The following is a 14,424-nucleotide window of genomic DNA, read 5'->3' on the forward strand; positions in this document are numbered from 1 at the left end:
CCGGAGCCGCCGGACGTTGGTGGGCGGAGGGGGATAGGGCGAGGAGAGGAGGGAGGAGGGCGCGCGCGATCAACTTCGGTCTTCGGTGCGGCCGTGCGCACTCGAGCGAGGGCCAGCGCAGCGCGCCGATGGCAGCGTAAAAACGCTCGCGTCGCCGCCGCCGACGACGACGAGAGCGAGGGATTGACTCTGGGTGCCGCGACTCTCGGTAACGCCGACCTGTAGCCCGCGACCGGGGAAAGTGCGAAGGGGGTACGAGGTGAGAGATCGTGCGTGCGTAAAGTGAGTGCGTGCGCTGCGCCGCGCCGCGCCGCGCGAGCTCGTCAATTTCGCGCTCGGGCGAAAGAAAGAGGGAGCGATCCGAGCGATAGAAGAGATCGACGAGGAAAGGAGAGAGGAAGGCGAAGGAAGAAACGGGGAAGAAAGAGAGAGACAGCCGCTTGTGGCGCGTTCGCGACGAACGCAACCGTCGCAAGTCGCAACATCGCACGGGCACCGCGGAGAGGAAACGGCCGAAGTTCGGAGCTAACGAACGGACGGACGGACGGGCGGACACGAGAGACAAGACGGAGACGCGACGCGACGCGACGTGACGTGACGTGACGGTGAGAACGGCGTCGCGGGCCCGCAACCGTTGTCGCCGCTCGTCGCAGTCGGGACTCGGAGTCTCGCAGTCTCGCAGCACTCGCAGCCGCGGCTTCGACAGGAGCGTTTGCCAGTCGCCCACCCCGCAGTCCCCGCCTGCCGACGTATCGGGGGTGCCGCCGCCAGGGTTGTCGCCGAGGACGGAGCACCGCGCGCTGACCACCTGCCAGGAAGCATGGAAATATCCAAGAGTCTGCACGAGGAGATCGTCGACGTGCAACAGAAACTGCAGAAAGCGATACTCGAGCATCAGGTGAGAAAAGGAGAGCGAGAGAGAGAAAGAGAAAGAGATTGCGATGCTGCGTGTGCGATAGCGATCGAGGGACGGACCGTAGGGGGTTAAGAGGGGGAGAGAAGGCGAAGAAGTCCTCCACCTCCTCCTCGCGACGCGTTTATCCTTAGAGATCGACGGGGAAGCTTTTATTTTTCTCCCCGCGTACGAGGGGCACGCGAGGACGCACGGCCGGTCCCCCCCGGAGTCGCGAAGATCCCTCCGACTCGATAGATCGATCGCTCGAGAGACAACTCGAACGATAGATCCACCAGCGTCTTTTGTGGATAACTTTAGCGCGCTCGGGCTCGCGCGCGCGCGCGCGCGCACGTGAAGAGTTTCAGGAATCGGAAGATAGTTTGCGAATTGTAGGGCGAAGGGCGGGGAAGAAAGCGAGTCGGAAAGTCGAAAGTTCCATTTATGGCCGAGCGTATCCGCTCCTCTCTCTCTCGGCGTCTCCGTGCGCCCTCTTTTCCTCCCCTTCCGTCCATTTCTTTCTCTCTCTTCCTCTCTCTCTCTCTCTCTCTCTCTCTCGCGTTACGCGCCTCGCTCGCTCGTCGAGAGCAGCCGAGAAATTTGTCGCGGGGCCCGGGGGATCGAATTACCAGCGTTTTCGCGAGCGATTTAATCGACGCCCGGCTCGTTGCCGAGAACTTGTTGATCGCTTCGCACGGAAGGCGAAAACTTGACGGGGACAGTCGCCCCGAGCGTCTCCGCGTGCCACCATCTTTATAAATATATCGATACCTTTGTAGATTCCTTTGTGCCGCCGCGCCGCGCGAGCGCGAAAGTGACCCGCTCCCGATCGGCGGCTCGATCTTTCGGCACGAAACGCCGGGAACGCGAGGGATCTGCTCGTTAATGTCGCGCTCATTCGAAAGAAAGTTCCCCGAAAGTTCGCGCGCGTCCGATCGAATGAACGGGCGCCGTCCGCTCGATTCGCGAGGCGACGCTCCACGGGCGCGAACAATCAATATCTTCTGAATTGTCCGCGTTTTTGAGTTTTTCTCGTTTTTCCGCGAGACCGAGAAGAATCCTCGACCTCGACGCACGTTCGACAAACTTTCGCGTCAGTTTTCCGCAGCTTAAACGGTTCTTTTAGCTCTCTGACTTCTCCCATAGATCCTGTAGATCCTGTAAAAAGGATAAAATCGTTACGCGAGCCCTTGCGCGGGATGCGTCTATATATCGAGTCGACGGGAGACGCGTCTATATCGCGGCAATCGCCGAACGCGATTTATGTAACCGAAGTTTGCGTATCTCGTTGGTGGGAGACAGGCGCGAGTCGATACTCGTGCACGGGAAGCTTCTCCCGTGGTCGTCGAGTCCACGCTTGATCGGCTTGATTTACTTTTACCGCGAGAACGTTGACAAGGTCGCGTTCTCTCCTCTACTTTTGCGCGCGCGTCGCAGCGAGACGAGTTTCGCCAGGCGGACCTGACGAATTGCCCGTCGATAATCGTGCCGGGATAAAACAAAAGAAAACTCGCCGCCCTCCCGCGCGCCAGAAGAGGAATGGTAGAAGTCCCGCAGTTCTGAGCGAAACTCCGCTTATACTCTCGATGGAATTACTTTTACAACTACTTTCCGCGAAAGAATCATCGCTATCTCTTCCCCTGATATCGATATAATTAAGAATAATACACGTATAACTGCACTCTCTCTCTTTCTCTCTCTCTCTCTCTCTCTCTCTTTCTCTCTTTCTCTCTCTATTCTTAGTTATACAATTATATAATCAAAAATGTATAATACGCATTCTCGTGCATTAGAAATAATATAAATACTTTCAATTCTTAATACTTGATGCGAAAAAGTTGATTATGAAAATAATAGATGACTAAGAGAATCATGCAATAATTAAGAATATTTGATTCGAAATATTTGCATCGTAAGGATTGAAAATCCTCCTGAAAATGTGAGGATAATTATGAATATGATACATATAATTAAGAATCATACAATAATTAAAAATATAATAATTAAGCATGTATGATATACGTTCTTATGTAATAATTCATATGCAAGCGTACGTTAGCTCTGAGCGCTTAAATTGCGTCGATCGCTTCCCGAAGAAGCGAAGAAAGTTAAATGCCAATTAAACGCGATATTCTAATTCTCATCTTTATTAATTAATGGAGGTATTAACGAGGGGAGAGAGCGTAATGGCGTAATGGCGCATCGTGCTCCAGTTGGCCGTGTACATTGGCATACTTTTGCTAAATTATTTATCTCCTGCTCGATCCTACATTACGGTCTACATAATAGAACTCCGTATTATATTTTTTTCTTATTAATACCGATACAACTTTTTCGTTAAATTGCAGATATACGTGGAAAGGCAGAAGGATGACCCAAATGTAAGTATTGTTGTATCTACTATATCTATATTATTATACGATAATACATTGTCATCTAATTATGCGATAATGTATTATATAATTAGCAATTAATGTATTATATAATGTAATTATATGTTAATTACATGATAGTGTATTATATACAATTGTTTTAGAGAAACTCTCTTTCTCGATGTTTTAATACATTAAACGTCTGACTTCGTGAAACGTATAAATACGTACGCCGTGCTGAATAATTTCCGCGCTGCGGGTTTGCGGCTCGATACGATTTATTTCGAATTACGACGGGATTCGAGATTCAGGAGGGAACAATCGATACAGTGAGACTTTACAGGAGTCTCGTGTGCGCTGCTTCTGGAATCTCGTAAGCCACGCCGCGCACAACAAACTTCGGCCAGACACTTCGTCTCGCGGCAATTAGTGCCGCGAATGTTATTTATGCATATCAAGAGAAACTTCACCGTTATACGTATCTGAAATCGAATTATTAATTCGATTATAATTCCAGTAATTGCTCTAAAGAAACAAAATGTCTTTGACATATAATTTTATTATATGAAATGTTGATTAATGATTTTAAGTCAGCTTTTTATGATTGAACCCATCTATTTGCTTCTGTTTTGCATTATCGACGACGCTACCAGATCGCGCGTAAAAGTATCAATAATACACAGTTACTCCACAAAGACTTCGACACACGCGACTCGCCCTAATTCCGATAGTTACGTGGTTCTAGTTTGAATGTGTTCGGACTCGATACGTAATCGTGATGCGTCTTGTTACAGAACCCAGACATTCTTGGCCAGATGGAAAAAATTCAGGTGTACATCGTATCCTTGGGAAGATGCCAGGTAAGCGCGGACACAATTGATTTTCTTTCATGTCGCATGCACGTAGTGATTCACATCTATATGTCGCCTTTTCTTAAGTTTCCATTACGAGACCCTGCAATTTCACAATCAATCTCTTGGCTGATCGATCGCGCGATTTTGAACATGAAAATGCATGTCAAGTTAAACGTGTTTGTAATGATTAAGAATGATTGTGCTCTGAAGACTAATAATATTCCATTTCTTGACTAATCTATATGTAAACATATGTTATCTATATATATACGCATAAGAAAAATTGTAGTTTTGTAAGTAAGTTACATTATCGTTCATGGCTATTATTGATCCAAAGTGTTGGCTGCTGCATAGCAAAAACTTTGGCATGCCTTGCTTAACTTTTGCAAAGTACAAGTCTTATCGTGCCGCAGTATCACTCGCGTGGTACTGACTGTGAAACGACTAAACATATTGATCATGTATTACAACGGGCTGTTACGGTGAGTTACGAAAGTTCCCAACGGAAAAGGAGAGTGTGAATAAAATTTGTCAATTTCATTATTCCAAGATTAAGCGAGCGGAAATATTTAATGGTAATATTTATCGTTTTTCTTGCACGTGTAGCTGTGTTTGCTCGTCCCTTACCAATACGACGCTCTCTTTCCTTCAACGGTGTTGATAACAAGCGAGATAAATAGTCGGGATGTAATGGACGGGGAATAGACGGGGATGATACGCAGAGGCTGCGAGAGTGGGAAAGCGCGATGCGCGGGGTATACGGGGGTGAGCGGCGACGAGGGAGGGAGACGACAATTCTGAAAGAAGGAGCGAGAGCGACTTGGAGCGAAGGAGAGAAGCCGGGAGGCAGAGACGGAGCGGTTCAAAATCAATAAAATGTCCTGCGAAAACGTTTTCGGCTCTTTACAAAATCTCCGCGTCTTCTTTCATCCCTCGCTCAACTTTCCGCCCCGCTCTCGCAGCTTCACGACTGTTTTTCCCGTTTATAATATTCTCCGAGCCATTTTTCCCAACAGTTATCCATTTCTCGTTTACTTTAAAAGTGGTGGAAACTTTCCGGAGCTTTGTGCGAAAGTTAACTTTTGAATATATAGAACAAACGCGTATTTCCATCATAATTTTAATCGTACAACTGTACGTTAATATTCTATTTCTTCGTAACAATTACATATGTTTGTTGTACGCTTGTATTTTTATATAAAGTTATAACAATTGTCCGAATATTTGTACATGTATGTGTTTGCTAAACGTGCTGAAGTTAACGCGCTTGTACAAGCTGTTTCTAAGGATCTCTTTTAGAAATCACCGATATTAAGTAACGCTGCTATGTGCTATATATATCTCTGGTTGTTAATACACAGAAGCAGATTGTACAGCGGCTGCGCAAAGAGGTAGACGCGTTCAAGGCAGACAACGCGAATGGATCGAAAGTTTCTATACCGTCTCTCCTCGGACTGAACAACAACAATCACATTACAAATAATAATGAAACGAAGCATGAAGCAGCTGCCAATGGTTTCGAGACGAAGCCTTCGAAGGAGGATTACGAAGAAGTTGTCAGGAATGGCGATGTTCATCGTTCGCGGCCGCGAGATAACGATTGTGCGAAGTAAGCTTGTGTGCGCTGAAAAAATAGCAAATAAATAACAAGTCCCACTTAATTACGATATAAATTAATTACGATTCAAATTTGTTCACAATTATGCAAAATTACACGAAAATGTCTGTCATTGTAACAAAGATTTTGGAATTTTTTCAATTGGAAGTTTCTTTACAGGCTACGTCCTAGCTCGGTGGAAACGGTTTCCGGCGAAGACGACGTCGTCGAGGTATCGTTGGACGAAAATTCCGACGATAAGCAGGAAGAGGTGCAAAAAGAACACGACATCGAATCGCCCGAGAAGTACAACTACCTGAATTGCCTCGGGCTTATTACCAAGTCCAAATGTATGGAGCTGCAGAACAGAAGAGTGGAAAGAAAACGTCGTAGCACAGCTAATCCGCAATTTGTATACTCCATGTTCGAGCAGCCATCTGTAAGTGTGTCAATGCTTTTGTTTGTATATGTTCTTACATGTGAAATATGGGTTCCCGAAGCGACAATCATTTAATTTCATATATTCCATCACTCACAACCTTTAACTCTCCAATTAATCCTTATAAAAGCATACACGAGATCGGGATTGAACTTGGAATTCGCTGACTATCAATAGCCACTCTTATACGAAGTCACGCGTCATTCCCATTCTTTTGTTTATACATATAGATACTTGGACATTAGATTAGCATGGCCTTTGCGAAAACATAACACGCAAAGATAAATTGAGCTATTTACATATTTAAGAAATGAATTTAAGATGCTTCAGATGGAAATAAAGTCTTTACAATTTAATATCGTATTATTTTGAATCTTATTTAATGACTAGTATTTTGACGCATATATTTTAGAAACGGAAGAGGCATTCTTATTTGCAATCTGGAAACGCACCTCACACCCGGCAGACAACTGCACGTATGAATGGCCCGTCGCCACCACCTAACAAAACTCAATCAACCAAATCTACCTCGCCACCGGCGCAAACGGTAACGAAGTCGTTAATCCCAATCCAAAAGTCCACCACTAGGCCAAATATCCTAAGAAACGCGGACAGCAAAGTTTTCGTGAATAAAAGCAAAATAGAAGACAACCAAATGCGAGTGTCTGTATCTAGTGCCAAATCTGTTCAGTCGATAGGTAACAAGGCTGTTCGCATACCCGGATTACCATCTAGCTTGACCATCGAAAGGATTGGGAGTGACTCTATCGTGTGCATCTCTTGTGAAAATCCAGGTAAAAACATCGCGTCAATCTTAGAAACGTTATTAATTTCTTTACAGTCTTATTGAAAAAATCTGCGAATGCATACATGTATACGCATATTTAATGCATATGCACATACGATTTGTCATTTCGTAGGTTCGTTAACAACATGTAGAAATTGCTCAAGTAACTATCACATCTCGTGTCATACCCGATCAACGCCACCACCCAGAACTTGTCCAAAATGTGTATCATCAATGGATGAGGAAGAAGACATTGAAAAGGATGAAGAAGCAGAGGAAGAAGACGACAATAAATTGCTACGTTACAAAAAAGACGAAAAACTCGGTAAATCGTCCTCGGTTTCTTGAAAGAAGAAATCCTTCTTCAATAGCGCTAAGCGTGTGATTGACAAAAAAGTTCTTGTTCCTACAACTTTAGTTGTGAAAAGTTCGCGATAGGCTTATGTCATTTTGCGGCAGCAAGTCGGTTGGGAATTATTGATTTTCTAATTATGAAGGAAAACCGACGATTTTTTTTGCTGCCTTCTCAGTTAATGGATTGTAGAGTAACGGCAAGGTGCGTACGTAACGGCATATACGTAAACTTGGTCGAGATAAAATCATGAAGGACCGGTAAATCGGCGCAAGCACATTATTTTAAATAAACACAGGAATTTGTATAACATGAGTCCATAACTTCTAGATTTAACATACAACGAGGTATCGCAGCGTTGCCGCAGACTTAATTGAGCGTAGGCACGCACGCACTGAATAAACGAGAGAGGCAACCTGCCGGAAGAAGTGTCCGCGTGTGAGACCGGCTTCTCGATTACGGCCGAAGAATTTGCAATTAAGAAGAACTTTTTGGTCGATCGTCCACGATAGGGCACAAAAAAACAACCTGTGTATTGAACGCAAAATATCTTGCAGAGGAAAAAGAGAGAGAAAGATATGAGCTGCGCGAGCGAAACTCGGATCTGAGATTGCAGGTTTACGAGTTGGAAAAACGCTCACAACTACTCGGCCAGTCACTCCAGGTTCGTCCTGTGGCCTACATAGAGACAAATTATAAAGTTCACTTTTATTTGGAATGCTCTTGAGTTGATCGAATATGTAAATTGCGAACAATTTTCGTTCTTTTGTTTTTTCATCCAGAAGAACCTGCAAGATCGCTGCGTTTTCGTTATATATTTTTTTTTCGTTCATGTGATATTTTATGAAGGCAAGTCGATTCTGTTGTCTAAGATATTTCTGTAAATATGAAAATGATCTCTTATATTTAATATATAATATATATACATAGTAATGTTTTATTGTTTTACAATGTTTTTTAAATGCACTAATTTAACTAAGAATCGACTAGTCTTGAATATTTTTATTTATTGATCGTTCTTTCCATGTTCATGAATATGAGTCATCAGCTTCATTTCTTTAATCATTTATTTCCTTCGCATTAACGATCTATAGATGTGATTTGCTCACTGCATTGCACTGCAAAAATATAGAGCGCCTGATTGTTCAAGTATAATTTCCTCTTTGTTATTATTGAGAATAGGCGGAAATCTTATGTAACATCTAGATTTATTTGCCGATTATGCTGAAATATCATATTTAAAGATTATTCAATTATGTATACGTTATTGTACATAAAACATCGGATTCGAAAATTTTGTTACAAAACATTTTTAGAGTACTAGGAGAATTTCTCGACTATAGAAATTCTTTCTCTGCAAAATCCCATAGTCAACACGTTTGAAAAATTTATCGTATACGAAAAATGAAATAGTATTCTAAGAGCGATATTTCATATGCATCCAATGGCAAGCGTGATATATTTGTAATATTTTTTATTAGTGATATAATTTTCTAGATATTTACCATACATTTCAATATTTGCCTTGCCGGAAAAATTCTCAGAAAAGAAGAGCCAATTATATATATGCACAAGAGTTAATCTTTTTGCGACTGCGACATGCTCCGATTGTTACGTAACATGAAAAAATATTACTTTTTTGTATAAAATTCAAGAACATCTTACACATTTAAGCTTTATTACATCATGTTTATTAATAATCTTTACAAATCGACGAGGATTTGTAAAGTCCATGTCGTGATTTTTTTTCGAACTAGATCGCAAGCAAATTAGAAATACACTATTAGCTATTTTTATGTTAGAATCATGTAACACGCGTAATCTTTCTCACAATTTATTAGCTCGCATGTAATATAGATGCAAAAAACGTACCATATATTATACACCCAAGACATTTATGTATGACATACAAAATTTATATTATTTAGCTCTTTTTTTCATAGCGAAAATTTTTGGCAAGCAATCATAGCAGCTTTTCGTATATAGTAAACGTACGATAAAAGTTGCTATATTAGTAAGCCGTTCTGGATGGAAACAAATGCAAATGTCCATTTTCAATTTTTATAATTTATTTTGTAGACAGCTTTAAAAATTTATCTGTTAAAAGTTAAAACACCATTCCTGCAAGTTAAATTTTAGATTCCAAGTGAATATCACTAAAAATATGTATGAAATATACGCGAAACTATTCCGCAAAAAGATAAAAGAGCTTTATCGTATTTGATATATACTTTGTGTCTAGACTTTTCGAAGATGTTTTATTTCTCAAAGTATTTTAAAATTCATTTTGTATTACAAAATTCATAATTTTACAAATTATAAAACTAAAATAATGTTCAATGATTCGTAACAATATTTTTTATCTTGCGAAATCACATTTATTTCTCATATGCGTGAAGATCATGCGCTAAACAACTATCTTCATCACAATCGCATTTATAACATGTATATATTCAAAGATAAAATTGGAGATGACATTTGTATATATTTCCTTGTTCGTAACAAAGTTTCACGCTACATTTGAAGTGCCTTTCTCGGTAAAATATTTAAAATATGTCTTCTTTGCAATAGCTGCAACAGCGAATGCGTCAGGATTTATTGGGGAAACAAGAGAAGACCCAAAGGTCTATAAAACGTCTGGTGGACTTCATAAAGTTGATACAACTCAGAAAAAACGCATCCTCTCCACCGTCTTCGACGTCAATCAGCTGCCTGCCTCAACCTTCCTCATCCCGATCACCACAAACGATATCTCCGCCTCAAACATCAACAAATCAGAAGACCTCAGTAAGCTCACCTCGATCTTCGATACCGAATACCGACAAGACACCGTACATCGCAACCATCACGTCGTCAATCACCATTCACGACCGAGCATCACCTATGTCCAAGAAGACCAGGTGTCCTACTCCTACCAATTGTCCGGTACCACCGTCCAGCCAGAAAAGCATCAATCATATCTCATCGTCAAGAAAATCACCGAGCCGACTGGAAGGTCCAATCAGTCTCCTAGCAGTGAAACCGAAGACCAAAACCGCTCCACAGTTTTCAACTATCAATTGCCGACCAGTTGCAGCACTACCATTCAGACCGGCCTCCAACCCGTCGTCACCCATTCCATGTTCTACGATCGTAACAACCGTAAGAAACAAACCGATCGTACAGCCCCACACCACCATGTCACCGTATCAAAATTGTCAAATTCTCTTCACTCCGTCTCGAACGACCATCAGCTGGACCGAGCAACCCTCAACGGCAGGAAGCCCTGGGCCAAACTCACACACGGCAAACTCTATATCAATCAGTCAACCAGATCAGCCGCAGAAATCTTATTGTCTCCTTACGGCGATACCGAGAGGAGCGGCAACGAACAGCAACGGCCAAAATCAGCCGGATCAGCGGAGGAAGCAGCAGCAACGACGAATCTCGACGGTCGTTGCAGCAAGCATCGATCAAGAAACTTCATCCACTCACTGTTCCCAGGCCATAACAAGTCCCATACCATCACCAGTTGTACACACGTTGAGTCACGAGGCTCCGGCTCAAACGACCGAGACTGTCCGCTCCTGCGACAGCAGCTCTGTCGCGAGGAACACGAATTGGAGCTGCACGAGCAGTCAGACAGCAAGCCAGCAGCAGTCCAGCTCCAGCGGCGCGCTCTCACGCGGTTCTTCGAGCACGTGAAATTGGAAGAAGCGCATATACCAGCGCCACTTAGAACAAAGCTAGCACACAAGGATGAGGTCAGTGATGACGACGATGACGACGACGAGATTGCCCGGGAAGACAGCCCGCGCAACGAACAGTGCGATGACGGTGGTGCCGTTGCTGAAGCTCCACTGTTGACGTCGTGCGACTCGGACGAAGACCGCTTGATCATTCGCGTTCCTTGGCTAGCCGATGACTCGGGAAATGCCTGTGACGATGACAATGTCACGAACAAAGCACTCGTCCGTCGTCTTTCGGACGCAGCCTTGACGCATTCCGACGATTACGCCGGCTATGAGCTCGCTCGCGTTAACCCGCAATCCTCGGTGACTCTACGGCATTCGGCGGAGCGCGAGGACGATCGATTGACGGCGACAGCGGCGGTGGCGGCGGCACTGCGCATTGCCCAAAACAATATTTCGGAGCTTCGTAACGAGGTCTCAGTTCCTGACGATAAGGCTGACACCGAGAGACAAGACTTACCCAGTGGTAGGCGGTTGAGAAGCAGAAGTAATAGCAGCAGTAGTAGCAGCAGCAGCGGCCACAGCGACACCCCTGAGCAAGCGATGAACGTGAACGATCTCTCGGACAATTTTAACATTTTAGCCATGGGTTTCGTCTCTCCGGAGGGGAGGAGCGAGGAGCTGGAGCAAGTCGACGACGAGTCCGCGACGGCGAGTGAGGCTGACGCCGCCACTGGTTAGACATAGATAGTTAGATTAATTACGTCGACATTAAGGCTCCTGGTTCTACGTTGAATTACGAGCACGATTCAACAACGAGAAAAACCATGCGATTTTTTTTTCTTGCACTATATATCGAAAGAAATTAATTTTGTCATCTGTCACCACGTTCAATAGGAGATTAGTAAATGCCCTAAAAACTTTTTATTATTTATATTAGTGAATCTGCATGTATGCCCTACAGCAAAAAAGGATCTTTCGACAGTTGATTAAGATTTATTTATTAACCCACGGGTCGTAAAGAAATATATATGTTACTAATTTATGCTGTTGAACATTGGTGATACGAGAAGGAATAAAGATAAATTTATATATTGCAAGGGAAAAACAAGAGCCTTAACATTGTCAATCGTGCTCATCGTTACTCCTAATCGCGCTCGAAAACCCGCGGTCTCTCGACGGCACGTTCGCGTTTTCTCGGAGAAGACTGCGGCGCGCAGGTCAATCGTCGAATCATAGCAATTATATCAGTATACGATCGCGTTGTACCCTAGAGATATTTTAACAATGATAGTTCAGCGACATCCTGGAAGTTTTTATGCGGAGCATGTCAACTCGAACGCATGCCGCACCTCCCAATGTATCGCGGCCTACGACGCGTAGGATAAACACGTCATTGCTACAATCGTATTAATCATTTTACTTCACGAATCGTTTTAGAACTCGATAGGTTTTGCGCGAAATGTTAGGATAGAGGATAGATTATCCGAGACCAGGCGCGCTTCCTTTCGTAAACCTAATTTTCCTTGTTTCTCGTATCTGCGATTGTTAAAACTTTTTCCGAAGAAGGAAACGCGTCATATTGCGTATATTGCGAGGTTCCTCCTTTCGTAATAGAATTTATACTCAATATGTATACGTGAGTAGAAGCGTGCGAAATTGCTGGACGACCGGAAAAGGAAATTACTAGGTTCTTTCGTGCCAGTGTTTGTAAACATGACGTTAAGATGATTTATTTTTCTCGGTCCGATAGTCTAGCGATCTAGTCTATCCAAGCTGTTTGGACCTTGTGACGACAAGATGAGACGCAATGATACGATTCTTTATAAGCACGAATGGAAATCGAGCGTTTTGTAGGTTTGATGATAAATCTAGGCCGATTAAGGCGAATTTTCTAAATCGATTCTCCCGGAAACAGGACCTCGTTTTGTTCTGCATTCCCGACTTCCGAGAGATTCCTCACCCGGTTGCGAACCACGATTTTCGAAGAAACCCCGTATATCCCCCACGACTAGATAAACCGAGCAACATATCCGAGACGTCGTGCGATTACATCTAGAGAGATAGAGAAAAGGACACGGGAGGAAGCCTAATTATTACGTAAATCAAGTCACATTACCGTACTGCCTTAATAGTGATGTAAAAGTGGTACTTTTTAAAAACTGGCAATCGCGCGGAAAGCCAATTACGCACCCCGGTGTAAATGCGGATGCGACGCAATTGACGGTCGGCGATCGGAGAACGAGAGCAATCACAGTGGAGTAATACGATTAATCAAATTCTCGTTACCATAATCGAAAGCGTTAGATATTAAGGCTCGTCTGTAAGTTCCATAAAGCGACGCGGTAAAACCGATCGTTCTATTTCTCACGAAAGTTGTATCCTTGCCGAACATAGTTTGTGAAAAGAGAGAGAGAAAGATTGTATGTGTGTGCGCATGTGTGCGTGTATTCTTAAAAGCTACTACACTATTTTGTTGATGCGAACTTCGACAGTATTTGACGTTACGTTGATTTTAATTTGTTTACGACTGTTTTTCAACGGGATAGAGCGGAGCTGTGATCTTTTGCAGCGTTTTGCCTGCAAGAGGGACCGAGATGGGTGATTATTCGAAAAGTATAATTATTTTTCCACGAGAAACGTCGACGATACTAGTATTATTTTTTGTCATCCCCGAAATTGCGTTGCGCGAACCAATTTATTTCGTCTATTTATTTCGTATTAACGTTAGTTTTCGCCGGGCATCAACGTGCCGGATTGCCCATCATTTACACTAATGTATAATCGAAAGAAGAGAGGAAGTGGAAGAAGCAAATTGTTATATGCAGCGTAGGCAACGAGATATTGAGAGCGAGAGATTCGTATTTTTTATGAAATAAAGACAACTTAAGCAGTAAAACATATATGTTTCAGTTTGCGGGGAAACTCGACCTATCTCAACCAGCTCCTACAAACGCGAAGAACCGCTTCACGCCGAGATTTCGCAGCGCCGCTTATCTCGCTCGCTTATCACGGTCGATCCCGGGATTTTCGAAGCGCGCTCAGCGCGGACGTTCCGTCGAATCGCGGATGGATTCCCGCTGGGAAAAAAAATGAGACCAAACTGCGGCGACGCGAGGGTGGGAGCGGTGGAGTTACCGACTTGGACAAACAATCGGCTAATGACATGTAAATATGGCGGAGCTAATCAAGCGGCTGTGCCAACAGGCCACGGGAAGAGACGCTGCGACCCGCTCGCTCGCTCGCTCGTTCGTAACGCACACAGGGATGAAGGGAGAGGAGGGTGGAGGGTATCCCCGATATACCCGATGTATTTGCGAGGCCGACCTGCGCACATGCGTCGCGCTGTAGCAACGCGCGCGTACATATTTAATGGTTGCACGTTAATTGCGCTCTGTTTGCCCATTCCCCATTCTACGCTCCATCTACACGTCCACCCACATTCTCTTCACCCTTTCCG

At 43.8% G+C, this 14,424-nt stretch overlaps 1 protein-coding gene across 1 annotated transcript; it reads left to right on the forward strand.

Annotated features, from left to right (window-relative positions):
• Window positions 1-78: 78 nt before the first annotated feature.
• LOC139770825 (uncharacterized) lies at window positions 79-13,863 on the forward strand. Its single transcript, XM_071703053.1, has 8 exons — window positions 79-898; window positions 3,241-3,273; window positions 4,059-4,124; window positions 5,480-5,727; window positions 5,896-6,154; window positions 6,567-6,948; window positions 7,075-7,266; window positions 9,865-13,863. The coding sequence occupies exons 1-8, from the start codon at window positions 821-823 to the stop codon at window positions 11,703-11,705; spliced, it is 3,099 nt and encodes a 1,032-aa protein (XP_071559154.1). The 5' UTR covers window positions 79-820; the 3' UTR covers window positions 11,706-13,863.
• The last annotated feature ends 561 nt before the right edge of the window (window positions 13,864-14,424 follow it).

The sequence above is a fragment of the Temnothorax nylanderi genome, unplaced genomic scaffold (genome assembly GCF_030848795.1).
Source record: "Temnothorax nylanderi isolate EJ_2023f unplaced genomic scaffold, tnyl_v1.0 TNYL_tig0003_pilon, whole genome shotgun sequence".
NCBI classification, from domain to species: Eukaryota; Metazoa; Arthropoda; class Insecta; order Hymenoptera; family Formicidae; genus Temnothorax; species Temnothorax nylanderi.